Here is a 23,501-nt window from a genome sequence, read left to right on the forward strand (position 1 = left end):
CTGCATCAATGAGCTCCCCTCTATACTCCACCATAAATGAACTATTATGCACTGAATTATGAGGACACAAAATGTGCCTGGTAATCTACACAGGGTTCGTACGGGTGCTTGAATTCCTTGAAAATGCTTGAATTTTAATGTAGTGTTTTCAAGGTTTGAAAAATGCTTGGATTTTGGATGAAGTGCTTGAAAGTGCTTGAATATGCAGTTGCATCGGTTTCATATTAATTCGCTTTCATACTAAATAGGTTTTTTTTTTTTTGTTAGGCTTATAATACGTAAACTAAAAGGAAAAAAACAAACAGCTCCGCTGGAGTCCGCACGTGTGGCTCTATGTGTGATCCGCCGGTCTTTCTTGATGCGCGCCCTCTGATGGAACAGAGCGGGAGATAAAACATGCATCAGTCCGCGATGGCTTGAATACGACAAATACGAATTATGTTTAAAATGAGAATTTGGGGCTCGCAAAGTCGCCAGCTCGACGTCCCGGGGCTATTGTGTTTTCCAGTCGGGCTACCAAAAGGTTTCACCGGACTATCTTAAAGTAGAGGGCTACTGCGGGTCCTAAAAACTCCTCCATTTAGTTATATCAAATTTAAGGCCATAAGTTTTAAATTTATTAAATAGTATAAGAAAAGGCTTAATTATAAGTTTAAGAGGTCTTACAGTTGGGGACGGAAAGACGAGAATCACGATAGTGCTGGATAAAACTTCAAAAGGCAATGATGTCATTGAATAAACATACACGCTGCACGTTTCAAAGTCAAAACTGATGTCTTTATATGAATGTATCTGAAGGGAACCGACTGTCCTTAGAAACGTGTCATTGGCGTTTTCATTTCATGTCTGATAAAACTGCCTTAATGCTAATTTGTATACAGCTGTTGCTAGGGAAACCGTAGTATTTTAGCGCTCTTAAAGCGCCCCCTCATGACAGAATGAATTTGCACATTTTCAGCTGTTTATAATCAGATTATTGCAAATATTGACCCATGATTTTATGCAGCAAACACATAAGAGTTGTAATGTGAAAGAAGTTAATGTGCTTTCTAAATATCTAAACAATTAAGACATTAATATTTTTTTAAATAAATAAAATAAATTATATACTTGATTTATCCCTTTTAATGATATAAAGGCTGAGATGCCATTGTATAAGATTTTTTTGTTTTTGTGAAAATCTGAATTATAAATCATGTCATTTTATGGCTTAATACTTTACCGTACATTTTCCAACCCACTCATACTGTTCATTTGACACGTGCAGCTCTTAAAAAGGGTCATAAATTGCCTTAAATTGATATTTAAAAATTTTGCGTTTACACTGTAAATAGTGTGGGGGGGGGGGGAAATCATTCCTTGATATTTGTTAATTGAAAATATTTTTGATTGACATTTAGACTCCTATCTGGTTTTCTATGTTTAAAAAAACAGTCTTTTTTTATTTGGGCTAGCTACATTTTATTATTAATTTTATAGTTTCTTTTTGACTACCTTTTAGTACTTTTAGGCTGAAATGTGAAATGTATTTGTGAAAAACTTTCAAGTTTTAGAAACTTTCAAGTTTTAGAATTTTAGTTTAGTATCATATTTTTTTAGTAATTTTATACCAGTCATTAATATGTTACCATAGACATTGCCCTACTCCAATCACACAGTATTACTTTTATTTGTGCAGGTGTTAAAAAGCCTTTAAATTTTATTTTTAAAATACTTCAGATACTCTGTAAATTATATTAATTAAATATTTTAAATTAAATAATTTTATACTGTATGTTGGCTATTTATATTAGGCAATGTTATATGCAATCCAGATCCACATATACACATTTAATAGCACAATAACATCTGATTAAAAATTAAGAACTCATGTATGAGAATATGTAATTCACCACAGTGCTGGAAAATTTTGAAAATGCTCCTTGAAAGTGCTTAAATTTTACTTTGGAAAAGGTGTAAGAACCCTGTCTACAGAACTTTCCAGATATGTTTGTACTCCGCAATCTGAGGTGTACATTGCCTCCTTTCTTGTGTAGCAGAGCGATGGCTTCTCATCCATGTTGTAATGTAATTTCTTGGCTCAAAAAGTCTTACAGGTGGCCCATTGATGCTGCTGGAATCCTTGATATTTAACACATATTAGATACTGCTCACACTTCTTAGATCATTTAAAACATTGTTAAAAGATTTGTAGCAAAGTTTGATTATTTATTACTTCCCCATATCAAGATTCGAAAAATTCAGCAGTAAACCAACAATAAAGTCGTGACTGTAATGTATGGACGCCTGTTGTTGCTTTAGTAGTCGTCATATCCACTGCTGCTCTAAGATCTGGATCAGCTGCTGTCCGTGGTGCTGAACATCATTACAAGTCAAATCAAAAATCAAGTCAGGATCATTTAGCTTCAGTTCTGTGAGTTTATTATGCTTTGTAAATCAGTGAACTGACACAATTAAGGAAATGTATGCTCTTCATGATTTTCTGTTTATATTTTGATATATTTTTTATATCAAAAAATATATCAATTATATTATAGTTTATATATTGCTTTTTTAACAAATAGCTCAACTCTATATGTTAGAAATATGGTTTATAGGTGTAAACAGGGATATATATGTTAGAAATATGGTTTATAGGTGTAAACAGGGATTGACTTCTATTAATCTGAAGGGCAGGGTCGGGTGGAGTTGCTGTAAATCATTAATACTCATTTGATTGTCTAAAGAGAAAATCTAAAGAGAAAGTATTAATTTTATTGTTTCCCTGTTCATTTCAATGTGGGTGTTTAGGTTTAAGTTTATGGAAAGATTCAGTTTAGGTATTATTAAAATCAAGGGAACAACACAAGGATGATTTAGCTTAAATTCTGTGAGTTTATTATACTTTGTAAACCAGTGAACTGTCATAATTTTAAGGAAATGTATGCTCTTTATTATTTTCTATGTTCATATGTCCTGAGTGTGATTATTTATCACACTAACATACAACGATATTAATCCAAATTCATTTTTTAGTTGTAGATCTAGCAAGTGTTGACAATGGAACAAAGTCTCATGCCATTTCAATAAAAGTTTTTTTTTTTTTTTCATTTTGATTTCATTGTCAACAAAGAATGCCTCATATTTGCACACCTTTTCACATGTTTCTGTAAGTGATAGTAAAAAATATTTTTATTACACTGATCACAACTTAATTGTCTTCCAGAAAGAATGTGCAGATGATTGTAGAAATCACTCCCTTTTATAAACCTCTTGCCACTCAAGCAGCAAGTTCAGAACAAGCAATTTCTTCCCAGAATGATTTCAGTTGAGTTTTTTTGAAATGTGAAACTCTCAAAGGTTTCTATCCATTGTGAACTTTCATGTGAATCTGAAGGGTTATTTTCTGACTGAAACTCTTTCCACACTGTTCACAGGTGAAAGGTTTCTATCCATTGTGAACTTTCATGTGAATCTGAAGGGTTATTTTCTGACTGAAACTCTTTCCACACTGTTCACAGGTGAAAGGTTTCTCTCCAGTGTGAATTCTCAAGTGAACCTTGAGGTGTCCTTCTTTTTCAACTCTTCCCACAATAATGGCACATGAAAGGGCTTTTTCCAATATGAATTTTCACATGATTCTTCAGATGTTCCCTCTCTGTGAAACTCATTTCACACTGATGACATTTAAAACTCTTCTCTCTTGAGTGAATTCTCATGTGATTATTAAGGTTTGCATTATTTCTGAAACTCTTTCCACACTGATCACATGTGAAAGGCTTCTCTCCAGTGTGAACACTCATGTGAGTCTTTAGGTTTCCTTTAATCGTGAAACCCTTTCCACACAGTTTGCAGGTGAAAGGTTTCTCTCCGATGTGAATTCTCATGTGTGTATTAAGGGTTCCCTTTTCAGTGAAACTCTTTCCACACTGATCACATATGTAAGGTTTCTCTCCAGTGTGACCTCTAATGTGAGTCTTAAGGCTTTCTTTACATGGAAAACTTATTCCACACTGAGGACAGGTGTAAGGTCTCTCTCCAGTGTGAATTCTCATGTGGACATTAAGGGTTTTTTTCAATGTAAAACTCTTTCACTGATCCCATTCAAATTGCTTCACTTCACTGTGAATTTTCATGTGTGTTTTAAGATCTCCAATTCTTGTGAAACTCTTCCCACACTGTTCACAGGTGAAAGGTCTCTCTCCAGTGTGAATTCTCATGTTGGCGTGAAGGGTTTTTATGTGTGTAAAACACTTTCTGCACGGAGGGCATATTAATGGGTCCTTTTCAATGTGAGTTTTCATGTGAACTTTAAAGCTTTCTTTTCCATTGTAAGTTTGTCCACACTGTTGGCAGATGTAAGGTCGCTCTCCAGTTGTGTTTTTTTGGTGAGGAAGTCGCTTCATGTGAGCAACTACTTGATTGTTCTTTAGTTTTGAAATCACGCTGTATCTCATTTTGAGCTTTCTCTTCTGTTTCAGTCAGTTCTGGACTCTCTTTAAGTGCCATCAGGTCTGAGGTCAAAAAAGAGAAAATACAAGTTAACACCAGTTTAATGGCATAAAGCATAATGTTGCGTATGACCCTCAAAACATTGCAGCTGTGCAATTAATAGAATTTTACTTTCATATTTTATAATTTTTAACTAGGCAAAACAAATGTTCTGGTTAATAAAAAAGGTTTAAAAAGAAACTCTTTTCTCTTTACTGCGACGTACAGTCAGGCATGGGGAGGGGACCTTGCAAAACTGATCGGAGAAGGAGGGGGGCCCCGGAGCATAAAAGGTTGGGAACCCCTGACTTAGTATCCCCTAAGTGATAACAGCAGTATGTTGTTTAACCATGTAAAGCTACATGTCCTATTCATCTTTTTGTCTGCTTGACAAGACAATACAAAGTTGTGTATCTTGTACTAGAGCAGGTAAAATTCTCTCGTACTGACCACTGGATGTTCAACAAGGTACATGATGGCAGAACTCTCTGAAAATTAGAAATGTTGCTCTTCACAAAGATGGCCAAGGCTATTAAAGGTTCAGTAACACCCTGAAACCGAGTTACACTACAGTGGTCAGGGTCATACAGAGGTTTTCAAAGATGGGTTTCATTCAGAACAGGCCTTGCAAGGGTCAATCAATGAAGTTGAGCACTCGTTCTGAGTGTCAGGTGCAGAACCTGGCTTCAAAAAACAGATGCATGAGTGCTGCCAGCATTGCAGAAGTAGAAGGTCAGCTTGTCAGTGCTTACACAGCAACAAGTCAGTTTGCATAGGCGTCATCCCAGAAGGAAGCCTCATCTGAAGCTGGCTCACAAGAAAACCTGCAAACAGTTTGCTGAAGACAACCTGTCCAAGAGCATGAATTACTGGGACCATGTCCTGAGGTCTGATGAGTCTATAAGAGGAACGTATTTGGCTCAAATGGAGTCCAGCATGTGTGGCGATGCCCTGGTGAGGAGTACCAAGAAAATTGTGTTTTGTCTACGGTCAAGCATGGTGGTGGTCTGGGGCTGCATGAATGCTGCTGGTTCTGGGGAGCTGGAGTTCATTGAGGGAAACATGGATTCCATTATATATTGTACATTCTCAAGCAGAACATCATGCCTTCCCTCCAGAAACTAGGCCGAACAGCAGTTTTCCAACATGATAACGACACCAAACAGACCACCAAGATGACAAATGCCTCGCTGAGGAAGCTGAAAGTGATGGGGTAGCCAAGTAGGTCTCCAGACCTGAACCCTACTAAGCAGCTGTGGAGCATCCTCCAGGTAAAAAAATGGATAAGCACCATATGTCTAATGTCCAGCAGCTCTGTGATGTCATTAAAGAGTGAAAGAGTATCCCAGCAACAATCTCTGCCGCTCTGGTCAATTCCATGCCCAGGATGAATAAGGCAGTGCCAGATAACAATGTTACTAACAAAAAATATTGACACTTTGGACAAGTTTACTTAAGGTGTACTCACTTGCCAGCTATTTTAACAATAATGGTTGTATGTTAATTTTCAATCTATACTGCTATACAAGCTCTGCATTGACTACTCTAAAATGTATTCAAGTTTAATTTCTATAGTCCCTTGAGAAGATACACTAAAATGGTGGCTGAAATGTGAGGTGTGTACTCAGTTTTGTGACATACTGGATATTACTAATATTTAGAATGCACGTTATACTAATACTACTACCATTGACAAATTTATAAAACTTAGCATAGTCACAATATTTCTTTCAGGTTTTAATTTTAATACTAAATCCCCGTTTCTTGACAAATTTAATTGATTAAACAATTAATTAATTTTATGCCTTTATTTGATAAATAGAAAAATGTAAATACACAATGCAGAATTTCTGAGGGAAAACAAAAAACAAAAAAACAAACTTAGTGTAAGAGTAAATGAAAGTCATTTGTATGCATTCAAAGAATAAGAATTATTTAATTAACCAAGTAACAATTTAGTAACAATACAAAATAAGAGAAAAAAGTACAAGATTTCATAGGGCCCTAAACATGTAATTTTTGTTAAACCTTTAATAAATTAATGTTAAATTGTATAGATTTTCATGATTTTAATTAATTAGATATTTTTTTTTATAATTGATACAATTTTAACCATAAAAATTGTTAAAAACAGTCCATAAAAATTTGAACAGCAGAAGAAAAAAAAATTGTTCTTCTGCCCTACTGAACAAACATACAGCCACAGAACATTTAATACATTAGGAAAACAAATACGACATTCACTCCAATACTGCCCAAAAACCAAACATAAAAAGTATAACTCTGATTTGCATTATCACACTTTTTTGCCCAAACTCTGAGCAATTTTCCTCCAGCAATTATTACACATTTTACTGCCTTTATATTGTTTTGAAGGATTGTATTGGTACGGGACGCGACAAACTTCTTCAAATGTGCCAAAAGTATAATATAGGCTTAAAGGTTTAGTTCACCAAAAAATGAAAATTCTGTCATTAATTATGCACCCTCATATTGTTTTAAACCTGTAAGACTTTCTTCCATCTTTGGAACACATTTTAAGATATATTTTGAGGAATCTAAGATGTCTCAGACTCTCCCATAGACAGCAAGGGTACTACCACGATAGAAGAGAGTCGGGCTTGTAACCCGAAGGTCGCCAGTTAAATTCCCACACTGGCAGGAATTGAAGGTGTGGATTGTGAATGAACAGGACTCTTTCCACCTTTAATACCATGACTGAGGTGCCCTTGAGCGCGGTGTGTGTTCACAGTGTGTGTGTTTGTTAACTTCTCACTGCTGTGTGTGCACTTGGATGGACACCAATATCGAGTATGGGTTGCCATTCAATACGTCATGACTTTATGTAGAGAGAAACTTTTCACACTGTTGGCAGGCTTCTCTCCACTATGGATTCTTGTGTGGTTTATAAGGACTTCTTTTTGATTAAAACTATTTCCACAGTTTGCAGGTGTAAGACTTTTCTCTGGTGTGAATTCTCATGTGTCTGTTAAGGCTTCCTTTCTGAGTGAAACTTAGTCCACATTGAGGGCAGGTGTAAGGTTTCTCTCCAGTGTGAATTTTCATGTGGGCTTCGAGATTTCTCTTTAGGGAGAAACTCTTTCCACACTGTTGGCAGGTATAGGGCTTGTCTCCAGTATGAATTCTCATGTGGGTTATAAGGGCTCCTTTTTGATTGTAACTATTTCCACACAGTTTGCAGGTGTAAGGCTTTTCTCTGGTGTGAATTCTCATGTGTTTGTTAAGGGTTCCATTTTGAGTGAAACTTAGTCCACATTGAGAGCAGGTGTAAGGTTTCTCTCCAGTGTGAATTCTACTGTGCCTGTTAAGAGTTCCTCTTCTTGTGAAACGTTTTGCACATTGTTGGCAGCTGAAATCTCTTCTTCCAGTGTGAGCGCTCATGTGGGCTTTGAGATTTCCCTGTTGAGAGAAACTCTTTCCACACTGATGGCAGGTGTAAGGCTTCTCTCCAGTGTGAATTCTTAAATGGATTTCAAGCCTTTCTTTTTTAGTGAAAATTTTTCCACACTGTTGGCAGATGAAATTACTTCTAGATCCTGTCTTTTGAGCTGTCTTTTGTGTAGTCTGTTTAGTTTGTGAGCAACCAAACACATTTTCTCCAGTGAAATCATGTTTCTTGTACTGATATTTGTCTTCTATTTCATTTAGTTCTTCGCTTTTCTCTTTCAGCAGCATCAGGTCTAAAGCAGAAAGAGAGCAATACAAGTTAATCCCCTGCTCTACATGTTTTGCATGTCTCTTATTTAACACACCTGACTAACGGTTAGAGAGTCTGGCTTGTAACCCGAAGGTCGCTGGTTTGATTCCCGCACCAACAGGAATTGAAGGTGGGGATTGTGAATGAACAGTGCTCTTTCTACCTTCAATACCCTGACTTTGAACAAGGCACCGGACCCCTAATTGTTTGTGTTTACTTCTCACTGCTGTGTGTGTGCACTTGGATGGGTTAAATGCAGAGCAACATTTTAATCTAAATCGGCCTGGATCGGTGACCGTAGTCAAAATACTATGTGGGGGAACAACCACAAAAACGTTCGGAACAAAAAACCTAACAAGACACTTAAAACACCATCATTAGAAGTGAGCTCCGAGAATGAACTTTGTTCCGATTGACATGGTCTCTGAATAGTGTACATTGCTCCCTACTCCCTGAGCAGGGGAGATCCTTTTGAAGTTGACAACACTTTGAAACATTCGTTCACATATTTGCGATACGCTACCGCATATTACTAATCAAAAAATAAGTTCTGATATATTTACAGTAAGACATTTGGAAAATATCTTCATGGAACAGGATCCTTACTTAAAATCCTAATGATTTTTGCCATAAAAGAAAATCGAAGATTTTGACCCATACAGTGTATTGTTGGCTATTGCTACAAATATACCCATGCTACTTATGACTGGTTTTGTGCTCCAAGTCACATACATTTAATACTCATTACAATCGTATACCTCATATAAATACATCTAAATTTAACCTGAATGTTTGTGTTTTTGATTTGGCTTAACTTTTTCTTTCTTTTTGTGCTTTATATTTACAGCATTTACAGTTTTTTTCTTATTTTGTATAGTTTTTCTGTATATCCTACATTGTCTTGTTCTAAAAATAATAACCAAAAATAGATATTTCAGTAAAAATAAATGAGCTTACTAGAAGAATTGCAGGAAAATGTATAATTGGTTCCATTTGTATAGTCTCAGTGAGCTTTTACACATTCGCAGAAAGGTGAATTTAACGTTTTCTGACATTTCAGTGTGGATGAGAAACTTTTGGAAAATTCTTGAAAACGCTAGTGTAGATGGAGAATATTTTAAAACAAACACTTTTCAGTTGTATGTGGATTAATTAAGATGTAGCTTTGGCTGTTTTATTTGCTTACCAAATAGCTTTAAATGAACAAATGTAGACAGCATGCAGTAGCCAAATATGATTACTTACATTTCAAGGTTTGTGTTAGAAAGTGCTAGAAATCAATGTTTTTAATATTAGAAGTAGATATTGGGTTTAATTTGACAAAAAATAAACTAATTTAATAAACTAGTTTAGGCTAATTCCATATTATTGTTACAACTAAAGTACATGATGCCATAATAACAAATGGCCAGTGTGAAAGCAGGATATTCTCAGCTGCACTTTAAGGCAGTGTTAGTATTTGTCATGTGATCTCAACACTTCTGTCGAATGTCTACACTTGTGTGACATTATTCATAAACATCATTAATTTCAGCTTTGAGAATGAAAACTAACATGTTTGTTCATCAGTATCTTCATGTTTGACTCTAAATGTTTCTTCAATCTTCATGTCTTCACTCTCCTCTTTAATAAACACCATCTTTGTTTGTTCCTCAGTATCTTCTTGTTTAACTCTGAATGTTTCTTCAATCTTCATGTCTTCGCTCTCCTCTTTAATAAACACCATATTTATAACAGTGTGTCTCATGGATCTTTTGTTGATTCTCCAGGAGTTTTTCTGTGTGTTTGAACACGTTGTCCTGGTTAAGATGAGAATAATTAATTGAAAGAAAAATGCATGCAAACTAAATCTCTGTGTGTCTCAATCAGCTCCTAGTTCAGTAGTCAGTGCACTATAAGACAGTCAGAGTGAGAGTTAATAGACTTATTTATAAATATATACAAATTACACAGCCGTTTATATTTAGGTAGACTATTTTTTATTTATACTGGGTATTTAATTATTTGTACATCATATCTAATATATTACACTTTCATGAAATCATTCTGGGTTGTGATTCACTCGTTTGTGTTTGTTGTTGTCGTTTGTAGTCCGCGTGCCGCTGAATCGAATCACTGAATCATTTCACAAAAGATTTGATTCAAATGATTCGGATTCTCAGTTTCTCTCATCACTTCTTATCATCACACGATTGATTCATGATATAGAGAGAGAAATGAGACGCACATTCTCTGATACTAAAGGCTACTGCTTTCTTTAACTAACACTAAATAAAACATTACACCTACATTTAAGAATGCTGCATTTACTTTTTATAGCTTGTAAAAACACTTTAATTGATCTAACAGTTTGCATTGATTTAAAAACATAAAACCGGCACAAACCTTTCTTCAGGTAAATCACAACAGATGAGGAGCGCGGTGCATCTTTATGACGTCACATCACCAGAGCAAAATAAAAGTCTCTTTCGTGCACTTCTCTCTAGAATCACAAACACATCATAGAAATGTTGCATATAGAATAGAATTTGGTACCCATTTGATGATGCATTTCTAAAGTTATTAACATTGCAAATCTAGGAATTATTTTCTCTGTTTTTGTTTTCATTTAATGTACATTTACAACACTATACTTTCTGCTTTTATACATTGCAATTCAATTTACGTAAAACTAATGCTGCTGTGTAACTGTATCAAAGAGGGTGTGATGGCAAACTTGATCTATCACTCTTTTGACTATTGTTATCAATCTCTTGCTATTTTGTTTGTTTGTGTATTGTAGAAAATACTTTTGCTTATACTTTTTCTTTTATACTTTTAAATTTGTGTTTTGGATGTTCTATGCTTATGAAAAGACAAAGTGTACACTATGTAACAGAATCTGTTTAGTAAAATGTGTGTGTGTATATGCGAACTCTCTCTGAGAAACCTTTGTTTACAGGCACGTAGGAGAAAAGAAGCCCTGCAAAAGTAGTAGCAATTTGAAGGTCACTTTAGACTAGACTTTTGGTCACTCTAAGAAAAAGAATGGGATGGGGCTGTATTTTCTTCTCTGTGCAGGAACGGGTTGGCGATAACAGGCCCTGATTGGAGGAGAATGGTTGAACGATAACAGGAGGAGAGGCCTGCAGAATCAAGAATATAAATGCATATTTTAGTTTTGTGAGACATTCCTGGACTGCCCAGAATGTCAGATTTGATATTGGCTGTTCTGGAATCTTGAGCTCAGCACTCATTTGACTTTACTATTAAATTGGCTTTAAACTTTAACACGGACTCGAACTGTTTTACTTAAAGGGCGGATAAACGGACTGGGGGGAAGTAGGTATTTTTACAATACCGGCAACTTCCAACAATTGGAGGGGGCACCCGGATTCGCCAGAGACGAGGAATCAGAAGCTGAAGGACACCTCCATCTCAACTCCTCTGCAGAGAAATAATAACAGGTAAGCAGTTACCTTTTTCATAAAAAACTGCATTTTGGCTACTACTAAATTAAAGAGTTGAGGAGGAAGTGAATGTCAGTTTTGCGCATTTTACTACATTTGATAGGGTAAAGTCAAAGAGTAAAAAGGTAAATTAAAAAGTGACTTTCAGGTTAATAAGGTAAAGGATATCCAAAGGGTCTCAGGTCAATTTTTAGAGGTGACAGAACTTCTTAAATAGCCACGGCGATGGTGTCAAAGTGGTGATTTTCTTAAGGACCTCGAGGTGACGGAACTTCTTAAATAGCCACGGCGATGGTGTCAAAGTGGTGATTTTCCCAAGGACCTCCCAAAGTTGAGACCAGTAAATGTGTGTATGTCATCTGTGTTTGTAGAATAGAAAAGGCCTGTGTATATATATATGTATATATATATATATATGTATGTGTATGTATGTATATATATATATATATAGATAGATAAAAAAAATAAATAAATAAATAAATAAATAAAAAAAAATAATGATAAATAAATTGTTTTTGTAATAATAGTTGTGTGAATATATGGATAAATCCTGTAAAATTCCGGCGTGATTAACGTGTAAAAGTGTCTGTGTACTGAACGATCTCTGAAAGTGTGTGTGAGTGTGAACTACTCCGTATCTGGGAGGTTGGAGTGCTGCGCACCTTCTCTGGACCGTCACTTAAGTGTGACCTGGTAGGAACGGACGCAGCATTCTTACGGCTCAGAGAGGGGGGAAAATTGATGAGCCCTATGATAAAGGGACTGTATGAAAGAAAATAAAATTTGAAAGTGAATGTATGAATGGAGAGATCCTAATTAGCAGATGGTGTTAGAACTGATATTTCCTACTAGTAGAAAAAGAGTTAAGAACGTTCCTAGGTGGTGGGTGTGTAGACTATTAGGGCATAGAGAGGACTGTGAGAAGTGTGATCCATTAAAAGAAACAAAACCTTTAATAAAATGAGTACGTATAAGGGAGTGTGGGATGCCATCTGTAGCCAGATGATGCATCAAGCTGAACCAAAAGACAGAAAGAAACTAGAAAAACAGCTTGAGGGAGTCTGGTGTCATTTCGCAGGCCTTCATGGGTGGAATGAGAAAACTAAAAATGAAGGTAAAATGTTACAAGCAATTTTTAATGAAGAGAAAAGGGCAGAAACTGAGCTAAAGAGATTACAGAAAGATAAAGATGCAGTCAGTGTGTTTAAGAAAGGAAAAGTATGTAGGGAAATAGAAAAAGCAGAAAGCAATCTGAGAAAATGGAGTAGAGTAGCATCAGCAATGGTAACCAGGGTTAAATGCACAACGTGGGCAGAGCAGAAAGAGGGCCCTCCAACAGCTGGCATAGAAAGACCACCACCATATGTAGAAAAGAGCTGTACCACTTCAGCGTCTGCTCCTATGCAAATGCCTGTGTATGTTGTAAAAAGTGGAGAAGTAGCCACAACCACCAAGCAGGCAAATAAAGACAACAAGTTCATCATAGAAGGGGGCATAATAGAAGTAGAAGAGAGTGAGGCAGATAGAGATTTGCGACTGCTGGAAAAGATGGAAACTGATCAAAAAATAGAGCAGGTCATTAAAGCTCAAGTTGAGAAACAATTGGATAAAAACTTGAGAAAAGTCAAGGCTGAATTAGAAAAGACCAGACAGGAGGTATCTGAACTAGAGATAGATCTAGAAAACACTTCTAGGGGGCACCATGGGGAAGAGAAAGATGTAGGAAATGAAGGGTCAGTAATGGGTGAGAGACCAATGAGCATAGCATCAGACAGGTCTTCAGACCACAAGAGCAGGACAAGCAGTAGAAATGGTGGAGACAGGGAACACGTCATAGTAACAGGTGTTAATTTGGAAGTGGACTACCCAGACAGAATTGACGAAGAAAGCTTGGTGGGGGGAATAGGGGGGCAAGAAGACAATGTTTTAGACACATGCTTAAAGGGAAGAGCCTGTAACTGGCCTCCTGCTAGAGTAGAGACTAGAGTACCACAGGGGGCCACTGCACTAGCACAACTAGGACAGCTGAGAACAGCGCCAGCCTCCCAATATCCATTGATTAGGGCTCCAGGAGGTTTCAGACAAGAGTATAGGCCCTGGGGGCACTCTGACATGAACTCTGTATTAAGCAAACTCCCAGAAATAACCAAAGGGGGACAGAGATGGTTGACCAAGGTTGTAACACTGACCCATGGGGTTGATTTGGCACTGGGGGATTTAAGGGCACTATGGGGAAACATTTTGACCAAAACACAGGTAGAACAACTAGAATCAGAAGCAGGAATCTTGAAAGAGGGAAATGACAGGCCTCTGCTTGCACATCTTACTGATGTAGGAACTGCAATGAGAAAGTTGTACCCAACACCAAAACTGACCTACCAGAGTATAAAATTTAAAATACAGCCAGGGGAATCTGCTTCAGCTTATTTGCATAGGTGTGAGGCTGAATGGGAGGACAGAACTGGGGAAAGTCCTGATGCTAGAGAAATATGTAAAGAATTTTACAGACAGGCTGTGGTAAAAGGGGTTCCAGCCAGTGCTGTGGCTGCAATAGAAAATAGTCCAGACATGAGTGGGGGAGATGGAGAAACTTGGGTTAGACATTTTATACACCATGTGGATAGAGCTGTAGAAAAACAAGGAAGAGAAGAGTCAGAAATAGAGAAATTAAAAACCCAGCTGTTAAAAATGCAAATAGAAACAGAGAAAGACAAAAATAAAAAGAAACCCAAAGACACCTTGCAGCTACCAGTTATGACAGTGCCAGGAGCATCTGATAGTGCCAGACCAACAGTGTACAATGTCCACCCAGTTACTGGACAAACTAATAGCCAACATGGGTTCCCTGACTACCCATATGACCCAATGCCAGATTGGCCACCTCCTGCCACATTTGGTAGGGAGGTCAGGGGTGTTTTAGCACGACCAAGAGACCAGGGGTGTTTTAACTGTGGAGCACAAGATCACTGGAAGGGCGAATGCCCATGGAAGGGACAACCTCCTGCACGGGGACGGGCTCCTGGGAGAGGAGGGCCTCGAGGGGGAAGAGGTAGAGGTGTTCCCAGGCAAAATGGCCCATGGCCTGGCAACCAACAGGTGCCCAGACAAAGCCCAGTCTGGGGCCAGCCAGATCATGCGAACTATTGACGAGACCCACAGAGAACCAGTGAAGGGGCCCTGGCTGAACCCCTTCTTACAATACTGGTAGATGACCAGCCAGTACAGGCCCTGGTGGACACTGGGGCCACTTTCTCCACTATCCAGAGAGAGATGGTGGAGGACAACTCACTGTCTACACAATGTGAAGAAGTGAGGGGGTTCTCTGGGGAAACTGAGAAATGGCCACTTACAAAACCACTAAAAATCAAAGTGGCAGGGCAAACCATATTGCATCCATTTCTGTGCTCTGCAAATGTTCCCTCTGCTCTTTTGGGTCGTGACTTACTGATAAAATTAGGAGTTAAAATCCTCTGTAGCCCGGTAGGCATAATAGTCATATTTCCAAATGGGTTGAAGACGAATTGTTCTTTTAATCAACAGACTGACCTGGCTAAGGGGCAATGGGTGGTACAGGCGACCAGAAAAATAACAGCAAACATTTATTGGTTAAGACTCACGGTGGGCACACAGCTACAAGAGCTGCTGTCTCACTGGCAGGGGTGGATTAGCTCCTTGTATAGTTTCGAAGCACCCTCGGACCCCTGGCACTGTACATTGTATTGTGACACCAGTGAGGATGAAATATATGAACAAGAATTCAATGAACTAAAAGGAAAAATCACTGAAGTAAGCTGTACTAACCTATACGTAGGACCAGAAGGGGTAGCTGCTGAAGTAGTGTTGACCGAAGAACAAGAGGGGTATTTTGAAATGGGGGAATCCTCCTACCCTCATGTATCCCTCTGGGTAAGCCCATATCACGAAGCAAAGGCTTTAGGCCCTATGGTTAGGAGATTGAGAAAAGTGACAGATTGGGAAAATTTGTACAATGGGTGGGAATTTTCAAAATGTACAGAAAGCTACAGGCTAGGGATAGAAACAACAGATGAGGCAGTATACCAAGCAGAGCGAGTCTGTAGGACTGAGATAGTGACACGAGAAAATGGGGAGGGAGCAGATGCAATGCTGGAGGAAATGCCTGCTAGCCTATGGTCAATAGGTCCTGGGGATGTGGGAAAATGGGACACTACCCCAGTAGCATTTGAAATTGACAGCCCAAAAATAGTAAACATCAGACAGTATAGGATCAGCTATGAGGCCAGTGAAGGGATAGGAGAGACCATTTCTAGTCTGGAACAGGCAGGAGTGTTGTGCAGGACAGTATCTGACTGGAACACCCCAATACTGCCAGTTTTGAAAAAGACCACAGGTAAATATCGTATGGTACATGACCTCAGAAAAATTAATGAAATAGTCACTACCCCTACTCTGCCTACCCCAAACCCATACACCATCCTGGCAAAATTGACCCCAAGCCACACCCATTTCTCGTGTATAGACTTGGCCAATGCATTTTTCTGTATACCTCTAGCCAGCAATTGCAAAGAAATTTTTGCATTTAGCTACAAAGGAGAAAAATACACTTACAACCGCTTGCCACAAGGGTTTGTTCTAAGTCCTGGCCTTTTCAACCAGAAACTTAGGGATTTACTGGACTCTTGCTATCTGCATGACACGTCCATACTGGTCCAGTACGTTGATGATTTTTTGATTGCTTCTTGCTCCAATGAAATGTGTTTGACAGATACAAGAAGGGTGCTACAGTTGTTAGCCAAAACTGGGTTGAAGGTCAGCAAGGAAAAAATCCAGGTAAGCAGACCAGAAGTAACTTTTCTGGGAAGGATAGTAGGGAGAGCTGGCACTGGACTGTCTGACGAGACCAGGCAAGCAATTCTATCACACCCAAAGCCCACCAAGGTAAAAGACATGCTGTCATTTCTAGGGTTGGTGGGGTACAGTAGGCAGTACATCCCTGACTACTCAGAAAGAACTGCAATTTTGAGGTCATTGGCAAAAGAAGTAGGGCTGAAGAACAGTGGAAGTCAGTTGAAATGGACAACAGAGGCAGAACAAACATTCATCACATTAAAAACTGACCTAGCTGAGGCTGCTGCATTACAGACACCAAATCACCAGTTGCCATTTTATTTAGATGTCAGCACTACTGACTCTACTGTAAGTGGTATATTGTACCAAAAGCAACACCAGCAGAGAAGGGTTTTGAGCTATGTAAGTGCACCGCTGGACAAGGTGGAACAAAAACAACCACCTTGTGCAAGATATGCTGCGGGATTGGCCAAAATGGTAGAGAAAACAGAACACATAGTCATGGGCCATCCCTTGCACATACTTTCCACTCATTCAGTGGTGGCTTTCATAACCTCTTCTGCCTTCACCTTCTCAGCACAGAGACAAAACAAACTGATAAGAATTTTGACTGCACCTCACATTGTACATGAACACAAGGGGGTCAACATGGCAGATTTGATAGGGGAAGGTGAACCTCATGAATGTGCCCCCAGGACAGAAAAGGAAGAACAGGTGAGGGAGGGAATGAGCACTATCCCTCTGACAGACCCAGACATGGTCCTGTTTTGTGATGGCTGTTGTTTCAGGACAGAAATGGCCACCCTGTCAGCTAGTTATGCAATAGTAGAACAGAAAGGCCTTGAATACACAGTAGTTGAAACAAAATTACTGTCAGAACGCCCCTCAGCTCAGAGAGCTGAACTTTTGGCATTGGTAGGGGCTCTGAATTTGGCAAAAGACAAACGTGTAAATATATACTCGGACTCTGCGTATGCTGTAGGGGCAGCAACTGTGGAATTACCAGGGTGGGCCAGGGTAGGTTTTGTGACATCTACAGGCAAGCCTATCAAGCATGCAACAGAAGCAGCAGCATTGCTGGAAGCTATTATGCAACCCAGAGAACTAGCTATCATTAAATGTGCTGCTCACACCAAAGGCCAGGACTCAGTGTCAAAGGGAAATGATGCTGCAGATCAGGCAGCCAAACAGAGGGCAGGGTATAAACCATTACAAATGCTGGTAACCCCCACTGATGAGCTAGGAGACTTGGCAGAACATTTAACAACTGACTACTTGCGTAATGAACAATCCACAGCTGCACCTGAGGAGAAAACAGTGTGGCAGGAAAAGGGTGGGAAGAAAAGTAAGGATAGGGACGTATGGGAGGGACCAGATGGTAGGATAGCATTACCAGCATCAGTGGCTAGAAAAGTACTACAAGAAGCACATTCTGTGGCTCATAGTAATGAAAGAGATATGACCAGACGAGTTAAACAATGGTGGCATCCATTCATGCCACACATGGTCAGTGAAGTAATATCATCATGCCAAGTGTGTGCTGCTTTTAATGTACGTCCAACTACCAAACCAGAGGCTGGACACTTCCCAACAGACAAGGGACCAGGCCACACTGTGGTGATAGACTTCACTGACATGATCACCCCAGTACATAAGAAAAGGTACCTGCTGGTAATGGTGGACCAGTACAGTGGCTGGCCTGAGGCATTCCCATGTGCAAAAGAGGATGCCATGTCAGTAATTAAATGCCTTGTAAATCAATACATTCCACGGCATGGTTTCCCAAAAACAGTTAGATCAGACAATGGCTCTCACTTCAAAAATGAGCACCTTGCTGCAGTGGAAGCAGCCCTAGGCCTCAAACACAAATATGGGGCAGTCTACCATCCTCAGAGCCAAGGGAAAGTTGAAAGACTGAATTTGACCTTAAAAAACAAATTGGCAAAAATATGTGCAACTACAAACCTGAATTGGGTTGATGCCTTGCCCATGGCTCTGATGTCGGTCAGATGTTCTATTAACAGGTCAACTGGTTTCACTCCATTTGAATTGACCACAGGCAGGCAATTCCCAGGTCCATGGGCTGTGTTTAGCACTGACTGGACGCTGGACGAACCACGCCAATACCATGACAAAGTAAGTGCTGTGATTAACATGTTCTGTCCACAGAAATCCTGGCCTAGTGAGCAGACCACTGGCACTGTACAACCGGCCTCTACAGACCTGTGGGTGAGATTAAAACAACTTAAACGAAAATGGTCTACTCCTAGGTGGTCAGAACCACTGAGAGTTACTGCTTGTACCTCTCACTGTGTACAACTAGCAGGTAAAAGAAATACATGGTATCATTTGTCTGCATGTATGTTCTGTCCCCCACCAGCCAGGTCCCTGGAAGACACACGAGTTGACCTTTTTGAAGGTCAAAGAGAGGGTGAAGAGGAAGCCCGAAGTGCAGAGAGGGACCCAGGTGAAAACCAACCAGATCCTCCAAGACAAGGAACAGAGACATCCATTTGTCCACCAACAGAGACAGAAACAGACAAAACATTACAAACAGAAACAAACACACACACCCAACTTGTTCAAACACACACACACCCTATATTGATCAGACACGGAGATCTGCTAGAGGTACCTGAACACATACCCATTGCACATTGCATCAGTGCTGACTATGCATTAGGAGCAGGGGTTGCTAGACAAATTCGTGAAAGATATGGTACAGAGGCACTAGAGAAAACAATTGGTCAGTCTGGCCAGTGTGTAAAAACAAAACACGGTAAAAAGGTGATTTATCATTTAATCACAAAGTGGTGGTGCAGGGACCTGCCCACATATGAAGACTTAGAGAAGAGTTTAGAAGATCTAAAACTGCAGTGCCTAAAAGACAAAGTGAAAACATTAGCAGTCCCCAAACTAGGGTGTGGCCTTGATAAATTACAGTTTGAAACTGTACAGAATATCCTAGAGAGGGTGTTCAAAAACGGGGAGATTCAAATAGTGGTGGTGGTAAAATGAACAACACAAAGATGAATAGAATAGTGGGATGTTGGGTATTGAGCTTGACAATAATCATAGGGGTAATAATATGGGGATTGATGGGGCAAAACACACAGAAAGGGAAAAGGAGTGTGTTGACAGGAGGTGGGGCTGGGGTGAAATTGACACTGGTAAGGGAGAAAGGGAAGGATGGCCTGTGGGAATTTGATCTGTGTCAAGTGATAGATTGTGGGGGTGATGCACTGGGATGGAGAGGGTATGATGTCTATGGCTGCCTGTGGCCAACAACAGGAACAAAACCAACTGGGCCATGGTGTCACACATGGCACGATGTTAATTGGATGACCAAGCCAGGTTACACTAAGAAGATGTTAACCAATAGCCCACTAACTAACCAGAATCATATTCAGAACAGACTTAAACTATTTAGAGGATACCAACATAGCTGGGGGAGCTGGAAAAACACGCTGATAATGTCACTGAAAGATGGTCCTGACAGCTCTGAAACTTTCATTACACTAGGGGTGGATGTGTCAGGGACAGATCCATTGGGCTTAATTAAAATTTTAGTCCAAGAGCCAGAAGAAACACCAGCCCCCATAATTGTTGATTTAAGGAAAAAAGAAACAGTATTGAAAAGCACGGATTATAGCAACTTGACCCCTTTAGATGTAATGACCCTAGAAACTGGTTATCATGAGTCCAACCTCTGGTTAGAATGGGTTCATGAAGCATCCACAAGTTTAGGTTTTGAAGGATGTTTAGCATGTGCAGCTGGGAGACCTCAATTGAATACTGAGCCTGCCCCATTGTATGTAAACGATCAATGGGGATACGATTGCATCCTACGATTAACAAAACAACAAAATCCAGCCAATTGCTCATCTTTAAGTAAATTGTACCCTGTTACAGGTAGTGGGTCATCACTAGGGGTTCCCTTGATTAGAAGAAAAGGGAACTACACATGTTTTAATTTCACTTCCACTAGCAAATCTAAAACATTGGTGGGCTCTTTTCAGAGAAATTGGTGCGAAATTACAGTAGCTGATGGACATAAGAAAATAGGGCGGTGGGCAAGAGAGGGACTTTATTTTGCATGTGGGGAAAAGATTGCATTGACTAGGATAGAACCAACAATGGAAGGACTGTGTGCCATGGTAAGAGTAGCAGTACCCATGATAATGGTAGGAAACAGGCCAAGAACAGGAAACAACAAGAGAAAGAAAAGGTCTATGCATAGTGATTTTGACCTTACTAGAAATAGTCCTACTTACATAGATTCTATTGGGGTCCCCAGAGGTGTTCCTGATGAGTACAAATTGGCTGACCAAGTGACTGCAGGATTTGAAAATATCCCTGTGATATCTGCTCTGTTTCCTATAACCCCCAACAAAAATGTAGATAGAATCAATTACATTCACTATAACGTGCAAAGGCTGTCAAATTTAACTAGGGATGCTGTAGAAGGGTTGAGAGAACAATTGGCTGCCACTTCTCTGATGACCATACAAAATAGGTTGGCACTGGACATGTTGTTAACTGAGAAGGGAGGACTGTGTGCAATGTTTAAAGACACCTGCTGCACAATTATTCCAAATAACACAGCACCTGATGGATCTGTATCTAGGGCATTGGAAGGGTTAAAGGAGTTATCAAACGAGATGAAAGCTAACTCAGGGGTGGACAATGCAGTGACAAGGTGGATGGAGGATGTGTTTGGGGCATGGAAAGAGGTGATAGTATCTATTTTGACCTCTGCAGGGATATTTTTGGGAATACTGGTGACCTGTGGATGTTGTTGTATACCTTGTATGAGGAGTTTGATTAACAGGTTGATAGTGACAGCAATTGAGAAGAAAGACAGTCCACCCCCCTATCAGATGCCACTGTTGGCTGCTCCAAGAGAGGAAGAGGATGAGGGTGAAGAGCTGGTGGAAATATTGGAGGAGTTGTGATCTCTTTGAGATCAAGAGAGGGAATTGTAGAAAATACTTTTGCTTATACTTTTTCTTTTATACTTTTAAATTTGTGTTTTGGATGTTCTATGCTTATGAAAAGACAAAGTGTACACTATGTAACAGAATCTGTTTAGTAAAATGTGTGTGTGTATATGCGAACTCTCTCTGAGAAACCTTTGTTTACAGGCACGTAGGAGAAAAGAAGCCCTGCAAAAGTAGTAGCAATTTGAAGGTCACTTTAGACTAGACTTTTGGTCACTCTAAGAAAAAGAATGGGATGGGGCTGTATTTTCTTCTCTGTGCAGGAACGGGTTGGCGATAACAGGCCCTGATTGGAGGAGAATGGTTGAACGATAACAGGAGGAGAGGCCTGCAGAATCAAGAATATAAATGCATATTTTAGTTTTGTGAGACATTCCTGGACTGCCCAGAATGTCAGATTTGATATTGGCTGTTCTGGAATCTTGAGCTCAGCACTCATTTGACTTTACTATTAAATTGGCTTTAAACTTTAACACGGACTCGAACTGTTTTACTTAAAGGGCGGATAAACGGACTGGGGGGAAGTAGGTATTTTTACAATACCGGCAACTTCCAACAATATTTATTCCTCTTTTGGAAAGTCATTTTCTTTTGCTAATATTGGGGCAGCAAATGAGGACACAAAAACATATTTGTGGCAGTTTCCATTTACCACTAAAGAAGTTTACAAAAATATGACTACTTAATTTTCTGAGAACCCCATAAATGTAAAGAAATAAAGGGTCTATTTACAAAGTCACATAAGAAAAAAAGTTCATGTCAATTTCTGCATGAAATTAGGATAGAGACTGACAAGAGAGATGCAAGTGGTATTTATCAAATTTATTTTCATATAAAAACAGCTGAAATTATACAATGTTTATTAACAACACAGCACGTGAGTGTGATAATGTGATATCCGTCTTTGATCTCGTTTGAGATCACCTGTAATTAATCAGGTGGATTATCTGGATTATTCTGTAAACTCTGCGTTCTTGTGATGGGCTGGTTATACCACAGTGGCGGCTACTGGTCTGTCAAATAGAGGAAGCTCATTTTCACGACGCTAGCCTAGCCTACTATAGACGTTTTTCCTGAACACGGAAGTAAGTCCGACTCTTAACTGAAAGAATGCTTTGCATTTCCGGTCGGCATTGTTTCTAGTCAAATTTGGGTATATTCCGAGCTAATAAACTAATGTTAAACCTATTAAAATGTTTTTAAAAAGCACATGGCTCCATAGCGCCATCACTTGGCAATGTTGCAATGACCGTCATTTGTCAGTGCCTCACTTTAATGAGTGTGTAGATGACACGAAGCAGCGGATGTTAGCTACATTAAAAACAGATGGACGCTATTTGAATGGGTTCCTATGGAAACCGGAACAGAAAAGCATTCAATCTGACGTTAGAATTCGTAATGGCGGCGCTCATCGTTTACTCAGGAAAAAGGTCTATATGAATGAATGAATGAACGATCTAAAAAAAATATTAAACTCTGTAAAAGTGAAACAAGGAATGTGGTGTATAATTGTGTGAAATGTATGATGAAAAGCAAGCAATTTCGCAAAGCAAATATAAAGAAATAGGTTGCAGCAGTTTTTATTTCGACTGAACTTGAGAAATCCGCGATCATGGGACTGAGCACGAATAGCTTCAGCGATTCCTTATAGGACAAAATCGCTGTCAGTCAAAAGGAGATGCAATCTTTCGACAGACCCTCCAATCATCACGCAGAAGCTCAGCGTCCAGGCCAGCCCACTCCTCATTCACCCCCAGAGACGCTAAGCGTCCGTGGGCGGGACATAATCGCAGCGTTTATCCAATGACCGTCTAGTTTCAAAGCACTGAAAAAAAAAACGTTCAAAGCAGCCCCATTGAAGTCAATGGACGCTGGGCTTCAATGGGGAAATGCACTGTGACGCTACGGGAATGTATGAGAAGAAAATCAAGTCAGCCGACCTGCTATATCTAACTGATTCTGAACGAACTCGTCTTTGAGATGAACGTTTTCTAACGCATTTTTAGTCAATAAAATGTTAATACAATAGTACGTAAT

The 23,501-nt window shown here is 39.3% G+C and overlaps 1 protein-coding gene across 1 annotated transcript; it reads right to left on the minus strand.

Annotated features, from left to right (window-relative positions):
• Nucleotides 1-3,557: 3,557 nt before the first annotated feature.
• LOC141323073 (uncharacterized) lies at nucleotides 3,558-9,914 on the minus strand. Its single transcript, XM_073833457.1, has 3 exons — nucleotides 9,743-9,914; nucleotides 7,705-8,171; nucleotides 3,558-4,034 (listed from the first exon to the last, which is right to left on the minus strand). The coding sequence occupies exons 1-3, from the start codon at nucleotides 9,912-9,914 to the stop codon at nucleotides 3,558-3,560; spliced, it is 1,116 nt and encodes a 371-aa protein (XP_073689558.1).
• Nucleotides 9,915-23,501: the final 13,587 nt, after the last annotated feature.

Source organism: Garra rufa, chromosome 1 (genome assembly GCF_049309525.1).
Source record: "Garra rufa chromosome 1, GarRuf1.0, whole genome shotgun sequence".
NCBI classification, from domain to species: Eukaryota; Metazoa; Chordata; class Actinopteri; order Cypriniformes; family Cyprinidae; genus Garra; species Garra rufa.